The sequence below is a fragment of the Nannospalax galili genome, unplaced genomic scaffold (genome assembly GCF_000622305.1).
Source record: "Nannospalax galili isolate Female #2095 unplaced genomic scaffold, S.galili_v1.0 scaffold286, whole genome shotgun sequence".
NCBI lineage: Eukaryota > Metazoa > Chordata > Mammalia > Rodentia > Spalacidae > Nannospalax > Nannospalax galili.
In genome coordinates this window covers 3,430,051-3,449,009 of record NW_008359442.1, presented here as the reverse complement: position 1 = coordinate 3,449,009, position 18,959 = coordinate 3,430,051, and the positions used below count along the sequence as shown (strand labels likewise).

Sequence of the window (18,959 nt, the reverse complement as noted above, 5' to 3'; positions counted from 1 at the left end):
TATGTACTAAAACCTCTTGACACTGTGGATCAAAAGAAATCTTTTCTCCTTTAAGCTGATCTTGTCATGTGACAAAAGGTCTAAGTAATATATGGATGAACCTTGAAAATATAACACTAAATAAAAGAAGCCAGATATGAAAGGCCACAATTTTATGATTCCCATCTATATGAAATGTCTACTAATGGGTAAATTCATAAAGAAAGTAGATTAGTACTGCCCAGAGGTAAGGGGTGTGAAGGAATGCCATTGGGTACAAGGTTTCTTTTAGTGAAGAAGACCTGGCATGAGAGTGCTTACACATATCTATGAATATACTATATACAAGTATAAAACTGTAAGTGGGTGAATTTTATCATACAGGATTTAAAAGTTTTGAATTACATTTTATTTATTGCATGAAAATGTATGAGTGTGTCAGCAAGCTTGACACATTACATGTGAATGTCAAAAGACAACTTGCAGGAGTTGTCCATATGGTCCCCAAGGATTGAATACAGGTCATCAGTGTTAGTGGTAAGTGCCTTTCCCCCTGAGCCATCTTGCTGACCTCATGGTAGGATTTTATCACAAGTTGTCATTATTATTATTTTTTTCCAAGGAAGCTGAGAGTGGGGCCAGGCATGGTGGCACATGCCTTTAATCCCAGCACTAGGATCAGGCCAGCTTGGTCTACATAACAAGTTCCAGGTCAGCTAGGGCTACTGGGAGACCCTGTCTCAAAAAGACCAAAAGATAGATGATAGGTAGGTAGGTAGGTAGGTAGATGGATAGAGATAGATAGATAGATAGATAGATAGATAGATAGATAGATAGATAGATAGAAAGAAAGAAAGAAAGACAGAGAGAGAGAAAAGAAAGAAAGAAAGAAAGAAAGAAAGAAAGAAAGAAAGAAAGAAAGAAAGAAAGAAAGAAAAAGAAAAGAGAGAAAGAGAGAGAGAGAGAGAGAAAAGAGCTGGGTGTGGTGGTACATGCCTATAACTCCAGCACTAAGGAGGCAAGAAGATAGGAGTTCGAAGTCAAATAGGCTACAGAGTTAGGACCTTGCCTCAAGGGGAAAGTCATATGGGGATGATAGTCACAAACAGTGAGGGATACTTTTACAGCTGCAGTGATAACTCTGGATGTTAAACCGAGAGTGATGTAAACCATAGTCAATCTGGGTAAAGAAGGGATTCAGTGACTCACCCTTCTGTCGGCCTCGCACATCAAGGAGGTGTGAATATGTATTTTTTAGATGACTTATTTGTGTATGTGTGCATGCATGCATTGGTGCCCCTGGAGGCCAGAAGGAGGAGTCAGATCCCCTGTACCTAGAGTTTCAGACTGTTGTGACTCATCCAATGTGGGTGCTGGGAATTGAATCTGGGTCCTCTGGAAGAACAGCAAATGCTCATAACCGCTAAACTATCTCTCTAGTCCCCTAAAGATGTTTTATTTTTTATTTAAAAAAAATTATTCCAAAGAGAGGTTATTTACTTATTATTTATTATTTTATTCCAAAGAGAAGCAATTTTTAACACATCTTTCCAGAAATAACTTGAAGCAGATTACATAAAAATATACACAATGAAGTTTAAAGGGGGAAAAATAGGAATAAGAAATTGAAGACCAAAGGATTTGCCAACATGGAGTCAACTTTGGTGGAATAATGAAGGTTTCCGTTAGCTTTGTTCTTTATTTTTTATCTATTTTTTAAAAATCATAATGAGTTTATTGGGCTTGCTAACAGAGTAGAGGGTGGGGTTTATATACAGAAAAGTGGGCACCCCCCCTCATTTACGGCTGCGCTGGGAAGTCTACACTCAAATATACATCCTGTGATTTCCTGACAGCCCCACAAAATAGTGAGAGAGGTGCCTCATGGCGTTCTCAGTCCCCAATGAGGAGACCTTAGCTGCATGTGGGGGAGGGGCTAAGGATAAAGATGTATTTTTAAAGTTCTGAGGTAGGCAAGAGTGGTGGTCATGCTTTCAATCCCAGCACTTGAGAGGCTGAAAACATGAGGACAGCTACAAGTTCAGGACCAACTTGGGCTACTGAGTGAGATCTTACCTTGGAAACAAACAAAACAAAACACTCAGATGGTATGCTATGTGTATCTCTATGTACCCATGAACCTTATTTCATTCACCAAATAGCATCTAACTTTAATATTTTGCACTGTAAGTTATGAACCTACTGGTTGATTTTTGTAGTTTTGGCTAATATGGCCAACCCTCTAACTTGTTAAAAAAAAAATCTGCCATGACAAGGTTTGGTGGCTCATGCCTATAATCCTATCATTCAAGAGGTGGAAATAGGTGGATCACTGTGAATCTGAGGCCAGACTGGTTAATAAAGCAAGTTTCAGGTCAGCCAGAGCTACTGAATGAGCTTGTCTCAAAACAACAAACAAGGACAAGGGAGGGCAGGGAGAAAATTTGCCATTGAGGGCCACAAAGAATGGTAACTACAACGATGTTAATCCATTGGGGCTTCTTGGTAGGAAATGATATGGCTTTCTCCTGGTCATGCTGTAACTTGTGAGTCCATCCTGTTACCTGCAATAATGATCACTAAAAAGCATTAGATGAAAAAAGGAAGCAAACGCTTTTAAAAAATAATCACGTCAAAAATATTACAGAGGGCTGGAGAGATGGCTCAGCAGTTAAGAGCACTGGCTGCTCTTGCAGAGGACCTGGGTTCAATTCCCAGCACCACATGGTGCCTAACAACCATCTATAGCTCTAGTTCCAGGGGATCCAATGCCCTCTTCTGGCCTCCATAGACATGGTACACTTACATACACTCAGGCAAAATACTCATACATAGATAAAAATTAAAAAAAAATTTTTTTAATTACAGAAAAAAAAAGAAATACAGAAAATAAAAGTCAGATTTTCTACTACAATTTGAATGAACAAATGGTTTGCTTACTGTAAAGTCCAAGCCAATTGTTTCGTATTGTCTATGAATCTTTTCTGCAAGGTCATCAAATAATCTCACTATTGAAGGCTTTTCCAATGACATTGCTTGGCTAAGCCCTGAGGAAACGAGTGCTGGCCAAGTCTGCACAATACAGTCCCAATCGTGAAGGTTTGCCAGGCACACACCACTGTGATTTCCAAGGAGACAATACAAGGCGCCCTATAACAACAAATACATTTACATGGAAAGTTTAGCTGAATACAACATGGTGTTTTAGTTTCACACTGATTCTTAAATACTTATGAAACTGATTTGTAAGTAAGTTCATACATTTAATGTTATTTTTAGAATCTTGAACGTGAGATTTAACTATGTAGTATCCATTAATATTTTCTCTAAGTCATTTAATAGAGGGTTTGCTATAAGAATGGCCCTTAGGTAATACTTAAAAAGGTAACAATGTTTCTAAGAACACAGAGTCCATCCTTATTTTCTTCTGATACCATAAAAACCATGAAATATACCACTAAGTATTTTCTGGATCTATAGGTTGAAACAATTTATCAAATAACAGTTAGTATGCAGATGCTAAATACATAAAAACTTGGTTACTTGGGAAGAGTGGGAGGAGTGGATACCATCAAGATACATTGTATAGACTTGGAGTTAGGTTAAAAAAGAAAAAAAATACATTGTATACAAGGAATGAACTTGTCAAATAAATATTTTTAAAAACTTGATTATTTAGGTACACTATGTAGTTTTTACTGACAAAAGTACAACTAATCAGAATGATTCTGATGAAGTAGGTGCATTTTCTATTAGCAACAAAACATTTTGTTACTTCTAGAACACTTTTTCCTAGTTTCCAGTCCAGACTCTATCCCACCCACTGCATATTCTACTCCCCTCTATAGCCTCTACATATAGTCATTGGTAACCTGGACATCTCTTGTTTTGTCCATTCATGACATTCTTCCCAAGACCAACCAACATATGATCCAATTGAGTCAGACCTACAAGGAACACTCAACACAAGGGTGGGAAGTCAGCAAACAATTTTTGGAAAGGGTCAGAATGTAAGTAAGAAAGTAAACACTAGGGTCACTTGGTATTAGTCTCAACTACTTACCTCTGACACTGAATAAAATAATGAAGAAAGTCACAGAAACTACATAAAAAGAACGATGCATTCTAATAAAACCTTAGTTATAAAAGGCTGTTAACTAAGCCTGGCCTATAGTCTGTTGATCTGTCTTAAAAGCTAACTGTTAAGTAGGGGCTGGAGAGATGGCTCAGCAGTTAAGAACACTGGTTGTTCTTGCAGAAGACCTAAGTTTGAATCCCAGCACCCACATTTCTGTCCTCTGTGGGAATTGCACGACATGGGTGAACCACCTACATGCAGGCAATACATACACATAAAATAAAAATAATAAATAAAATATTAAAAAAAAAAAAAAAGCTAACTGTTAAGTAACATACTTGATCTTCCTCTAAATCCTCTCCAGAAAGCTGAGAGTGGTAACTGAGTCCTCCTTGGTAAGCTTTCTCTCTGCCTCTGTGACTGCTCCTCATTTCATACTTTCCTTCTGCTCTCTTTCCTCTCAGTCATCTTTTCTTCTCTTGCAGATTATTTTCATTTTATTTTATGTGTACGCGTGTCTTGCTTACATGCATGTAAGTGCACCCAGGTCATGCAGCTAGTGCTCTTAACCGCTGAGCCATCTCTCCAGCCCCCTCGGTCATCTTTTTTATTTGCCTTCTAATTTTACACTTTATTTTACTAAATATTTATTATTTTTATTTTATGTGTATGTGTGTATTGCCTGCATGTAGGTAAGTGCACCCATGTCATGCAATGTCTGTGGAGGACAGAAGAGGCTGTCAGATCCCCTGGAACTGGAGTTACGGACAGTTGTCAGCTGCCATGTGGGTGCTGGGATTCGAACCCAGGTCTTCTACAAGAACAGTCTGTGTTCTTAACTGCTACACTATCTTTCCAGCCCCCATAATTTTACGTTTTATTTTGAGATGGTTCTTATTGTGTTGCCCAGGCTAGCCTTCAACTCCTTATCACAAAAGAGCTCTCCCCCGCAACTCCACCCCCAATAACATAACCAGTAGTATAATCCAGAAGCTTAGTAATGGATACCACCACTCTTAATTTTATCTATTATTTTTATTTTATGTGTATTGCCTACATGTATGTTAAGTGCACCCATGTTATGCAAAGCCCACAGAGTTCAGAAGAGGGCATACCCTGGAACTGGAGTTAAGAATGGTTGTTAGCTGCCATATGAGTGCTGGGAACCGAACCTGGGTCCTCTCCAAGAGTAGCCAGTGCTCTTACCACTGAACCATCTCTCCATTTTTCAGGCTCCTCATATTAATTTTCAGGCTCCTCACTATTTATTATCTCTCCATCAACCCACCAACTAATATAGACTCCACTGTGTCTTGAAAATATGTTATATGCCTTATTTCGTCTGTCTTCTGCCCTTCCTTCATGCTGGTTATCCTAGGCAACTTAGCTATTCTCTTCTAAATGAAGTGGCTGCACCTTGTATTTTCTCCATGATAACACTATTAAAATGTAAGATGAAATGACATCTTCAATTTACATACATTTAAAAATATATAACAGGAGCCAGGCATGGTGGTGCATGCCTTTAATCCCAGCACTTGGAAGGCAGAGGTAGGCAGATCTTTGGGGGCTACAGGGAGACCCTGTCTCAAAAAGACACACACACAGATAGACAGACAGACAAAGCAAATATAACAAAATCTTAGTACAGATTCTGAATAGTGGATATGTGGATACTTAATGTAGAATTAAAAACAGAACCTATACCTTGAACTGCTGTTGCGTGACATCTTGTCTATCAGGTCGTAGGAACTCCAAAATCAAGGGGATGATATCTCTGCAGCAGAAGTTATATGCTCCCAGGGCCGCAAAAAATGTTTGCTGAGCCTTGTTTCTGACCTAGGGAAAATATTAAAAGAAGAAAAGAATTTCAAAAGATGTTGAAAGGCCAGGTATGGTGCTGCACGCCTTTAGTCCCAACACTCAGGAGACAGGCAGGTCTCTCTGAGTTTGAGGCCAGCCTGATCTATGCAGAGAGTGTCAGGGTAGCCAGGGTTACATAGTAAAACCCTGTATCAAAAAAACAACAAAAAAAAATTATTATTTTTATTTTATGTCTATGAGTGTATTGCCTGCATGTATGTGAGTGCACCCGTGTCGTGCAATGCTGCGGAGGTCAGAAGAGGGCTTCGGATTCCCCTGGAAATGGAGTTAAGGACGGTTTGTAGCTACCATGTGGATGCCGGGAGTTTGAACCCGGGTCCTCTGCAAGAGCAGTCAGTGCTCTTAACCACTGAGCCATCTCTCCAGCCCCAACAAAAATTTTTTTAAAAACAAAACAGAAGCCTAAATGAAGTATAAAAACAAAGTGATAATTATTTGGATGTTTTCCTAAATAACAGAAAAATATATCAAAAATAAATAAATGATTTGCAAAAATAAATGATTATTAAAAGGAAAATATTATTACTAATGACATCCATTGGTACTTTTGATAAAAGAGAGATTGAATGGTACTGAAAAACAACTGTCTAATAACACAGCTAAAAATAAACAGCGGGCATACTAATAAGTTACTCTTGATAAGAATTGGATTTCCTATGACTACACACAGAAAATTAGAAAGAGTATGCATGGATCTCAGAATTTTTTCAGTTTCATGTGCTTTTGGTACCATACTATCTAAAGGCTGGACTGTACAAGTCACATTGGAGGCAGCTCCTTGAAACCTAAACATTATATGACCTTCCCAGAGTAGCCTTCAAAATTCCATTTAGTTAAGTGGCAACACCATAATACTAGCATAATCTTAAAATTATAAATTAAAAAAAAAAGAAGCAATTTAAATTGGATGTATTAGTGCATGCCAATAATCTCAGAACGTGAGAGGTGAAGGCTGGTAGACAGGGAGTTCGAGGCCAGCCTAGGCTACATAGCAAAGCCCTGGTCAGGGAGTAGGGGGATCCTAAAAAGAGAAACAATTAGGCAGCAAATTTAAATGTTTTCGTGTATTAAGAAAAAAACTTGAATATATCTGAGATTTGGAAAATATTTTCAATGCCAGTATGGGGAAAGGCAGGAATTGTCTAGATTTTAGATCTAGAGGAGGGACTATTTAAATGCCCCTACTGAAACAGGGCCACTTAGATTGCACACAGTAAAATGAGAATGTGGGGAGGGGAGAGTGTTTAGACAAGCCTCACCTGACTGTATGAACTTGTTGATAATCGAAGAAGATCTCTGATCATATCTTGATGTACTCTTTTGTACTCACAACCTTCAACAGTTAGTGTTCGTAACTTGAAAAAGAAATAATATAAATCAGGGCTCAAAGTGTTCACTAAAAGTTTATTTAATTATGAAAACCATAAATAATACAAACTATTCATAGCATTTCAAAGGTTTATGACCGAAAAGGTATTTACCTCATGCTGCAACATCACCCTGTCGATTAATAATGCTCTGATATGCTGCTTTTTTCCGTGGAGCTAGAAAACAAGGTAGTAAACATTTCAATGTTTTCACTGAGTGATTTCAACAATGGACTCCTGAATCCCTTAATGAAAACTTATCTTAAAGCATGGCCACAAATGGGCAAGGTGGTTCAAGAATAAAACCAATTGCTACATATACCTAACAACATGAGTTTGATGCCTACAACAAACATAGTTAAGAATTGACTCCTGCAAGTTGTCCTCTGAACTTCACATGCACCCTGTGGTGCACACATATCCACATGCACACATATATACAAATAAATACATGTAATTAAAAAAATGTTTTGAATTGTTCTCCTTGAATTGGAGAGATGGTTCAGCGGTTAAGAGCACCCACACAGGCAACTCCCAACTGTGAGTAACTCCAGTCCCAGAGAACTTGACACCCTCTTCTGGACTTCATGGGCACCTGCCATCACATGCACAAATCCACACACAGACATACACATTTATACATAATTCAAAATAAATCTTCAGTTATTTCCCTTTTATACCTTTATCACAGTAGCCGCTCAAGTTCCCCAATCCCACCTTTTTTCAAAACATCCTGGTCCTATCTTAATGCCAGTAACTTGATGCCAGCTGGATTTTTCTTCATGTAGACCATAATATTCTGACTGTTGACCCAGTTTCTACTCTGTTTCTTAGCACTTATATTTCACAGTGGTGGCAGAGCTTTCTAATATTCAGTAAACTGAGTATTGATTTTTCCTATATGCAAATTAATCTTAAGAACTTTTAGCCAGGTAAGACGGTGCATGCTTAAAATCTCTGCAGCTTAGGAGGCTGAGCCAGAATTAACAGGAATTAAAAAGGCCAGTCAGGGCTAAAACATGGCAAGTCCCTTCTCAAAAACAAACAAACAAACAAACAAACACATTTTAGTGGCTCTCCATTGTTGAAAACGAACTTTTTCACAACAAAATTATGAATCTAGTTTACCATTTAACACTCTTCTAAAGCATACCATACTTCCCATTTCCATCATTTTTATGTACTGTTCTATATAAAATATCTATCACAACTAATACACAGCATTTATAGATTCCACTTCAGTCCAACTCCACTGTGGAATGCTGCTCCAGACAGTGCCTCTCTTCTCAGACAGTCTCATGCTCCTAGAGAGGCTTTTGCTATTTTTTATTACTGGAGCATGAATATAATACAAGAAATGTTTCTCTCAGATTTACATAAACTTCATGACTGTGCGCCATTCTCATAAACTTCTTCTAGTTTTTCTAAGATAGCCAGAATGCTATTAGCAAATTCCCACATAGAATTCAGAAACGAGGGCTGAAGAGGTGGCTTAGTGGTTAAGAACACTGGTTGTTCTTGCAGAAGACCTGGATTTGAATCCCAGCACCCCCATGGCAGTTAACAACTGTCTGTAACTCTAGTTCCAAGGGATCCGACGCCCTCTTCTGACCTCCATGGGCATTTCACGACATGGGGGCACTTACGCACATGTAGGCAATACAAAAAAAAAGAATTCAGAAATGATCTTGGAAAGTAGCAGATGATTTTACATATGTAAAATACCTTTTCTTTCCTTTTTAGCAGTTCTGGGAATTAAGCTTAGGGTCTCACACAAGCTAGACAACTCGTCTATGCCATGTTTTTTGCCTTCATGTATTATTATTAAAGCTACTACATTTACTTATGCAGAAAGGCTTCTTTATGGAAAGGGACCCCCAAATCAGGTGTTAAACACCTTCTAAAAAATATTCAGACTTTAGGGGAAAATACTGACCCGATTTTCCATTGATTTCTTCACTAAGTTAAAACTTTTCCATCGAGAGTCAAATTCATGTTTATGAGATCCTTGAAATTGCAAAAGGTCGCCAATAATCTGTCAAAGAATTTCATATTTTATCATAAGTCATTAATCAAGCCCAACTATATTAACAGTAGGAGCTGCAGAAAGCCAATTCTACCTTTATAATAAGAAACAATGACTTGGTATCATCTTCTGAATTCTCAAGTATGTGGTCTAAAATGGGAGAAGAAAAAAAATTCAGTTGAAATATTCTAAATTTACTACAAACACCAATTCACTGCTTAACAACAGCAACAGTAGCAACAACAACACCACCCCCGAAATGCCAATGCTCTCCCTCTTTGAATAAAAAATGTTAAGTAAAAGCACAGATCATAGACCACAATTCCTAAACCTTCTGACTACTAAAGATGAATATATACATATACTTACTAAGAAGTTTCCTTACGACTTTAGCAATTGCTTCTCGGTGGTTCTCTCTAGATAGGTCTATTAAAAAAAAAACAAAAAAAACAAGAGAAAGCATTTTAGACACTGAATGTTCCTCATTTCACTGAATTTCTTACAATAGCGCCTTAAAACATAAAGTGCCCAGAAGGGGAAAAAATGGCTTTGCCTTTATCTTAATTGGATTAGTGAATCGGCATTTAAAAGCTGTCCTCTGAATCTACACACATACCCAAAATAAATAAATGTAATTTAAATTTTAAAAAGAGAATTTAAGGCATAATGAACATCATGATACAGAAAGACCTACCCTTTGCACATAGCAGTCGAATTATTGACCCAATTTCTGTTATTTACTGGCAATTTTTTTATCTAATAATTTCTAGTTTTTCTTTTTTTTAGACAGGGTCTCCCTGTAGCCCCTGTTGGCCTGGAACTCAGTATGCAGACCAAGCTGGTCTTGAACTCACAAGAGCTCCGCCTGCCTCTGCCTCCCAAGTGCTGGGATTAAAGGGGTGAGCCACCATGCAGGGACCAGTTTCTAGTTTCTTCAGAAATAACGAAAGGGATTGCTGTGTAGTTAGTCCATTTTATATACTAAAAAGAATCTAAGTCATAATTAGAAAACTACTCCATTTTAATTTTTACAGAGTAGACGACTAAGTAGCCCACATATACTTTCTCTGATTAGTATTCACATACCATAGTCAAGTCCAGTACATAGCTTTGTCTCCTCTAAGGACACCATACTTGGTACCCTGTATAAAAACAAGAGTGCCTGCATGTATTAATAATATCAACACTAAAGATCAAAGAGGAAAATCTCATTATTACAATGTTTAAATTAAAACAATGATAAGCTTTATACTTCTGAAGAGTAATGCTTTGTTTCAATAAGCATATTAATATCTTAAAGAAAATGTTAATTTAGAGGGGAAAATTCACTTCTCAGTAGAACACTGTATTGATAATTGAATACTAAATGGAAAAACTTAAATCCACTGATAAGCACTTACACATTTATACAAAGAAAATTCTGCTTCATAATTTTATAATGACATTTAAACACAAATCAACTTTCCAGGAAGCACAAAGCAGACAAGCCTCTATAGATAATTATTTCTGTATCTTTTTACACCAGCAAAATGGATCTTTCCTAATCCCTGCAGTAAAATACTATTGCTTTTAAAGAAATTCTATGTAAAAATTTACATGTCTTTGCCGGGCGTGGTGGTGCACACCTTTAATCCCAGCACTAGGGAGGCAGAGGCAGGGAGATCTCTGGGAGTTCAAGGCCAGCCTGGTCTACATAGTGAGTTCCAGAACAGCTGGGGCTACAGGGAGACCCTGTCTCAAAAAGACCAAAAAATAAATAAATAAATAAATAAATTTACATGTCCTAAATGAATATCTGCTACTAGCCAGGCATGATGGCTCATGCTGTATTCTAGCACTCTGGAGACTGATGCAGGAAGGTAAGTGTGAATTACAGGACAGCCTGGACTAAAAAGTGAGACTTCTGCAAAAAAACAAAAACAAAAACAAACAAACAAACAAAAACCCCAAAACAACCCCAAAACGATGTTACCACAACCAGATCCAGCTAGTTAAATTCAGTGAAAGGCTGAAAGATATCTTTTAGATATATAAGAACATATTTTTTTTAGGAAGAATAAAAATTTATATTTGAAATACAGATTTTCTTCAGTGAAAAATCTACCTCAATTTTCAACATTTCAAATTATGAGATTTGGTTCAACAACTGCTCCAATATGAAGAGGTGGTACTAAGAAGTGGAACACAGGTAAAACTGCAATAACCACAAGTGAACAGAGCTCACAAGGCTAATTAGTGAATAGAAAATGTTACTTATCATTAATGAACTTACAGCATTTATAGTGGGGAAAATGTTACTTTTAAATCAACATACCCCTCAAGCGAACCTTCATAACTCATAAGTAACTCATTAGCTGAGTTATTTAAAGTTATCCCCATCATATTTAACTTACAAATCCTGAAAGCTAGGTAACAGGGAATGACACTGGGATTACTGAATGCCATTGTAATTCAGTGCCTACAACAGCAACATCTTTTCAAGTTTCCAAGCCAAAGCTACAGAATATAAACAAGGAATGGGTCTCTTTTTCATAAATGTACTTGTAAGATTCATTAATACACTATATAGTAAAAACAAAAACAACAATAAAAACAAAAAAACACCACCCATTTGCTTTTCAGAGACTTTCTAAAACGTGGCTATCATTCTACAAAGTTTCAGCCTGTGGCAACAGTTTGTGAATCTGAGCATCTTGTTAACTTCTGTATGATCAGAAATACATATGTACTCAAAATCCAGACAGTAGAAAATAAGATTCCTTTACAGTGAATTTGAATCTCTACTGAAATTAGATTTCACCACTAAATAGAAAAGTTTGTTCTCATAGAATACTGATGCTAAAGCATAAGGGAGGAATCACCCCCTTTCCTATAGAGCATGTGGAAGGGCTTGACATGAGCTGGTATATGAGAACAGGTATCTCTTCACTGCTGATACAAACCTAGAAGTTTCTTAAAGTAAAAATACAACTGTACTTTACCAGTGCATAGTGATACATTATAGTAAATTAAGTGTAAGTTTCAATCAGTCACATTATCCTTAACAAGATTAAAAAGCACGCCTTTAATCCCAGCACTCAGGAGGCAGAGGCAGATGGGTCTCTGTGAGTTCAAGGCCAGCCTGGTCTACACAGTAAGTTCCAGGACAGCTGGGGCTACAAGGAGACCTTGTCTCAAAAAGACCAAAAAAAAAAAAGTAATCTCCACAAGTAAATTGTTTTCCATAATTTTTATTGCATTAAAAAAATACTATTTGAGGGCTGGGAAGATGGTGCAGTGAACAAAGTACTTGCTGTACAAACACAAGGATATGAGTTTAGACCCCAGCACCCAAGTACAAGCTGGGTGTGGTGGCACGTGCCTAAAATCCTAGAGGGGAGGGTTTACCAAAGGATCTCAGGGGCTTTCTGCCTAGCCAGTTTAGCCAAATTAGCAAGCTGCAGGTTCAATGAGACTCTGTCTCAACAAGTAATGTGGAGAGCAAGAGAGGAAGACATTACATTACACACATTTCTGACTCAGCAACATCAATCATACTATAATCACATTTTAAAAAATTTCATCTAAGTCTGAAGCTTAAACCTATGTATCAACTTCGAATTGCTTTCTATCAGAAAATCTGAAGTATCATCATATATCCTACACAAACAAAAACAAAGAAGCTTAATCAAGTGGAAAAAACCCAGTTTATATAAGATTTTAAAATACTCAAACTTAAAAACGGTTTACTTTCTAATTCTACTTTTCAAAGTCAAAATACAATTTCCATGTCTTCAATATATATGGTATTTAATTATAAAAATATTTCAAGAGAAATATTACCCAAGAGAAATGTCATCCAAGAGAATTTCTTTATATAGTCATTTATCTAAGAACCAGCTTTAATTTGATCTGTTCCTACTTATCATAAATTAAACTCTAATTAGGTTGACATGTTTTACATCAAATGTTTCTCAGCAAGTATACACAGTAGATGTGGCATGCCTTTAATTCCAGCACTCAGAAAGCTGAGGCAGGGGAATCATTGAGTTTGAGGCCAGCCTGGATTACATAAAGAGATCCTGTCTCAAAACACAGAAAAACAAACAAAAAGTAAAAGCAGCAAATTCCATACTGCTGTGTGAAACTCATCCTGTTCATTCACTCACTCACTCATTCATTCATTCATCTTACAAGCCAGTAATAGAGAACGAAACACAATTCTATGTATGTAATAATGAGGCCAAATCAGCTTTATAGCTCCTAGATAGTACTAGGCCACCCAGTAATTTATAACAAAATGTTTTAGACTTTGGGTCATTTTAAAGATTAATGAATTATCCACTACTATGCTATTTGAACCACTAGATGGCAATCTCATCATGAAACAGACACAGTATTATACACAAGTCTTCCTGTGCAGAAGTGAAAGAGCACCATACCATCTAAATAAAAACACAGGAGACAGACATGAAGTTGGCCCTAGTAGGATTTGTCCTCTTTATGGTAGAAGCGTTCACAAGAGACAGCTGGCCTGTTTCTGTGTACCCAATTCTGTGCATCAGTAACAGCTGAAAATAACACAACTGAAAAGCTCCTCTTACCCTACATGTGAACAAAGGGTTGCTAAGAGAAACTGTACATCCTGGAGATTTCAAATTAACTGTGAGAATAGAAGCTATTTTCATGTCTGACACACAAAGCTTTTAAAAATCAATGAAAACAGTCAGAAGGTGAAATAAGGAGAAAACAGGGTTACTCACCATGGAGTAGTAACTGTTTCCTTTTCTGTGAGCAGCTTCCCCAGCAGAGCTGGGTAGTTTCCTGGAGGTGCCAAGAGAGGTTAGCTAGCCCTGCCCCTCATTGCATACGCAACACATCCTTTCACATAGCAATGAAATGGTCTCAATCTTAGACCTCAAGGATATTTCTGAATGGGAAATTAGTAAAAGCTGAGATCCTAAGATTGATATAACTGTGATCTAACAGATCAGAGGAAAAGGGGACGAAGTAAAAGAAGTATTTTGAGATGAAAAGTGGTAACTCCTCTACCTTGAGTAACCCTGTTTTTTAAGATGTTGATTTTTGCATCCTGTGATAGCTTGGTTAGACCTATAAGATTCTACAGAACGTGTACTGAAAAAGGAGAAAATTGTGGATTTCAGGATTAAAGGCAAATGTTCAAAGTTCCTGTGTGACGCTGGAAAGATCTAATTCAGCTTCTACATCTCCAAAGGTAGAACTGTATGTCCTAACTGCAGGACTAGTGCCTCTCTTGAAGAATTAACTAGAAGTTCCAAGAGCAAAACAGGGGGAGAGTCCACTGCCTGTCAACAACTGATGGTACCTAACATAACTGTAAAACTCAAATTGTTTGAGTTGTATTAAACTGAAAACTCTTACTCTTTATAACCCTCAAGGACCTTATTATAATTCATATTTTGGCACAGTAAAGTTTATGGTAATTACAAGTATTTCATAACCACACATGGGTAAAGGCCCAAAGTGTGCTCAAAAGCTGCACTGTTTACTTTCATACTTGGGATTCAGCTTTTTATATTTTGCCAGTCACTAATCTACACAGCATAGAAAAAAATTTTCACATTCAATAGTCATTTCCCTAACAGTGAAATTAAAAAGCATCACATAAACTATTAGAAACTAAGCTACATTTTCTTATGATGAAACTCAGAAGTGAACAAGCTTTTAGCTTTTCATCAGTTTTCCAAAAGACAAAAACTTTATTACCAACAAACACAGAAGGCAAATTTAATTGTGAGTACACCGACTGAAAGGATTACAGAAGCTAGAATTTTTAAAAAATATTTATTATTTTTAATTTTGTGTATGAGTATATTACCCTGCAGGTGTTTAAGTAAACCTGTGTCAAACAATTGCCCATGGAAGGCAGAAGAGGGCATCAGATTCCTCTGGAACAGGAGCTGTATACGGTTGTTAGCCACCATGTGGGTGCTGGGAATGGAACCAGAGTCTTCTGCAAGAGCAGCCAGTACTCTTAACTGCTGAGCCAGCTCTCCAGCCCCCCAAAGCTAGAATGTTTTATAATTAAGACTTTGATGAAAAATTTAAATATAAATTGAAAAACACCATTTGAGCTGCTATTAGTTCCAAAGACTGTTCTGGTATTATAGAACATGAGTGTCTCATAAGTCTACAACTAGATTGACATTAACAAGAGGCATCTCCCTAGGCATCTGAGGCATTATACTAGCATACTCGCCACAGTTTTGCATCCTTCTCTTCACACCTGGGACATTATCCTCCATTTCCTATAGGTTAAGCAATATTTTTTTCCTCTGTTAGCTTTAACCTGCTGGTAATCTCTGAATTATGCTCTATTCCTTCCTCACACTGAGTATAACTTCATATCATGGAATGGAGACACTGACTTAAATTATTTTGCTGTATTTTTTTTAAGTCACCTTAGATTTAGATGATTTTAACAATTATTGCACTATATAAGAAAAAGAATTTTAGACATTTTAAAGACTGCTTTATTAAAGATGCATTCACCTTGTGCAATAAAAGTCAAAATGGACAGAGTAGCACTTCACCAAAATAATCTCAAGTTTTGGATAAAGGCAATACATGTTATCACTGGAAAGATTCTGTTAAGAACTTCTTAAAAGCCAAAGGAAGGCCTTTTAAATTCTCTTTGGCAATTCAAATCAAAGAGATGATCATTTGCTTTTAATTCTACATAATGCAATTATCCTGCATATAGGATCTGAAAATATGTAAATTAATGATTTTTAAAAAGTGGTTTTATATTATAGAAACATTACATTATTTTTATTCAATGTGTTTATGACTTCATCTATATTTTATATTAAAATTTAACTTCAAATGTAAAAATTTGTCCCCTCCCCTTTTCTTTTCCAAAGATAGGGTCTCACTATGTAGCCCAGACTGGCCTCAAATTTGACGTTCTCCTGCCTCAGTCTCCTGGGTGCTGCAAGCATGTGCCACCATTCCTGGCTAAAGATGAAAATTCTCAAACAAACTTTTTCAGTCTAAATATATTTTCTGAGAAAAGCCTATGACACCCAGTTATCAATTTTAGAGCTTACAATGCATAGCACTATATTGCATAGTATGGTACACTAAAAAATTTTAGAATATACTCAATTATTGAAAATGCATCTCATTACATAAAAACTGAATTGATTTGATGTAACCAAGTATAAGAAAACTTGTCTTAAGGGTGAGAAAGGTTTAGACAGGGTCTTGCTATGTAGCCCAGGCTGGTTTCAAACATGCAATCCTCCTACCTCAACCTCTTGGGTATTGGGATTACAAATGTGAACCATAGCATGTAGCTTAGAAGGAACTTCTGACATGATACATGTTTACTTCAAGAGAAAACTTAGTCAGGCTTGGTGGCTTGAACCTATAATCTCAAAATGCTAGAAGCTTAAGGTGAAAGCACTGACACAAGTTCCAGGCTTAGCTTAGGCTACAGAGTGAGACTCCCATCTCAAAATAAAAAAACAAAACAAAACAAACAAATGCCAGAAAGATAAAGGCTTGCCTCAATAGATTATGACAGTGTGCATGGCACAGAGCCACATGTTGGTATGAAATGCAAGACAAACACTTAAGTATCCTCAGCTGACCTCAATACTGCACCCCAAACAACACTCAGTACTAAAAAGTTTATAACAAAAGACATATGCTTTCACTTGCAGACAAATTGTTGAATTAAATGGCCCCGAGTCTCACTGTCAACACTTTCAAGTAGACTGATACGCCAAATTTGGTAAGCAGTAAATAATTTTCTGCATGCTGCACAAAGATTACGCTTTTATAATACGGCACAAGATTAAGATCACTGGAGAGAAAAAAAACCTCAAAGTCTCGCGTTTAAAAATATAGTTAATAAAATTTTTTTTTAATTTTAAAGGTGGGTATTAAAAAATATATGTATATAGTTGAAAACCAATCTTTCTTAACAAAAATGACTATTGGGTAAAATTGTTCTTACAACTATAAAATGAGTGGTTGAAAAACTAAAGTTCTTTTTAAGGAATTCAGCAAATTCTTAGACAAACTTAAAACATATTTTCCTACTTAAATGATCCTATTAACCCTAACACTTCAAAAGCTCAATGCTAAGAAATGCTTTTAGAGTGAAATGATAGGAAAAGTATGACTCCCTCAAAGTTTATGTGTTGGAAAAAAGAAAACAAGTAATCTCCTTAAGCCCACTTCTGTAAAGGGTAAAACTGGGTTAGCTACTCATTTTTATGTGCTCTTCATTAAGTCTCTCAAGACTATGTTGAGAAAAAAAAGATCTCAAAACACAGAAGCTAAGAGCCATCTGCTGAACAAGTGAACTACGCTGACTGCTGGTGCTCATTTCACAGTGACTCCCTGTCAGCCCCTGACAGCACTAGTGATGGGTAAACTGCAACATTCATTCCAAATAATTGTTGAAACACAATTAAAAATCCTAAGAGCAACTTGACATATCTAAAACTTTAAATCATACTGGATAATGTTGAAGATATTTTTATTAAAAACACTATAGGATTTGTTTGGTCTGAGCTACAAAAGCCTAAGTCAATGCTGACTCAGCAGTCAAAGTAGTGTGTTTTTTGTTGTTAGTTTGTTTTTTGTTTTAAAGAATATCTTAAATTTGCATATACATTTATTACCTCCAAACTGTTATTTTAAAATTTATTGACCTCTAAAGATATTCTATCTTGGTACCATATGAAAAACTAGGTAAGAATTTTATAGACCTAAATTGTGCCTTAGGTGTTTTTGACCTAAGAATTACAAATGTGGAAGGTTAATACAGAAACAACAGCAACAAAACAAGCAGTAAATCCATTAAGTGAGCAAACTTAAAATATGTGCCAAATGGCTAAATAGTATAACACATAGTTACTTTTTACTTACAAGTTAGTAACTGGCTCTCCTTTCAATGGAGGTAGGAGGTTTCCGGAGCCAATTAAGCAGTTGTGTACTACAGTGAGACTCTGCAGAATATCATCTCTAAATAAGAGAAAAGATATTGTCATATTTAGAAGATGCCTAATTCATTTCTAACAAGGCTTCTAGAGGCTAAGGTGAAAAACAAACATTTATCAAGTGGAGATATACAAAATTAGGTTAAGGAAACCACAAACACCTTCAATTTACCAATTTAATGGCACAAGAAAAATAGATTCATTGTTAACACTAGACCTACTTGCACTTAAACAACTGCCATATAAGAAGCTTTTTGTTTTCGGTCTTTTTGAGACAAGATCTCCCTGTAGCCCCTGCTAGCCTGGAACTCTATATGTAGACCAGACTGGCCGTGATCTGCCTGCCTCTGCCTCCTAAGTGCTGGAAGACACCCCGCCTGGCTAAGAAGCAATTTTAATTTAATCAACTCAATACCAAAGATCACTACCACCAATAGGAAGGAGAAACAATGGCACAGATTGTCTACTTCCATTCTTTTCAAAATGGAGTTTAATCCCATTACTCAGGAGGCGGTGGCAGAGGTAGGTGGATCTCTGTGAGATCGAGGCCAGCCTGGTCTACACAGTAAATTCCAGGCCAGCTGGGGCTACAGGGAGACCCTGACTCAAGAAAAAAATAAACAAAAATGGAATTGGAATCTGGCTACACA

General features: G+C 36.7%; 1 protein-coding gene across 1 annotated transcript in view; it reads right to left on the bottom strand.

Annotated features, from left to right (window-relative positions):
* Psme4 (proteasome activator subunit 4) overlaps window positions 1–18,959 on the bottom strand; it is a 116,867-nt gene that overhangs the window by 37,930 nt on the left and 59,978 nt on the right. Inside the window, exons 20-28 of the mRNA XM_008823016.2 lie at window positions 18,239–18,334; window positions 10,421–10,476; window positions 9,704–9,760; window positions 9,429–9,484; window positions 9,245–9,343; window positions 7,423–7,485; window positions 7,201–7,296; window positions 5,765–5,896; window positions 2,920–3,129 (exon numbers count right to left, since the gene is read on the bottom strand). Coding sequence (XP_008821238.1) covers window positions 2,920–3,129; window positions 5,765–5,896; window positions 7,201–7,296; window positions 7,423–7,485; window positions 9,245–9,343; window positions 9,429–9,484; window positions 9,704–9,760; window positions 10,421–10,476; window positions 18,239–18,334 — 865 coding nt within the window. The remainder of the gene's footprint in view (window positions 1–2,919; window positions 3,130–5,764; window positions 5,897–7,200; window positions 7,297–7,422; window positions 7,486–9,244; window positions 9,344–9,428; window positions 9,485–9,703; window positions 9,761–10,420; window positions 10,477–18,238; window positions 18,335–18,959) is intronic.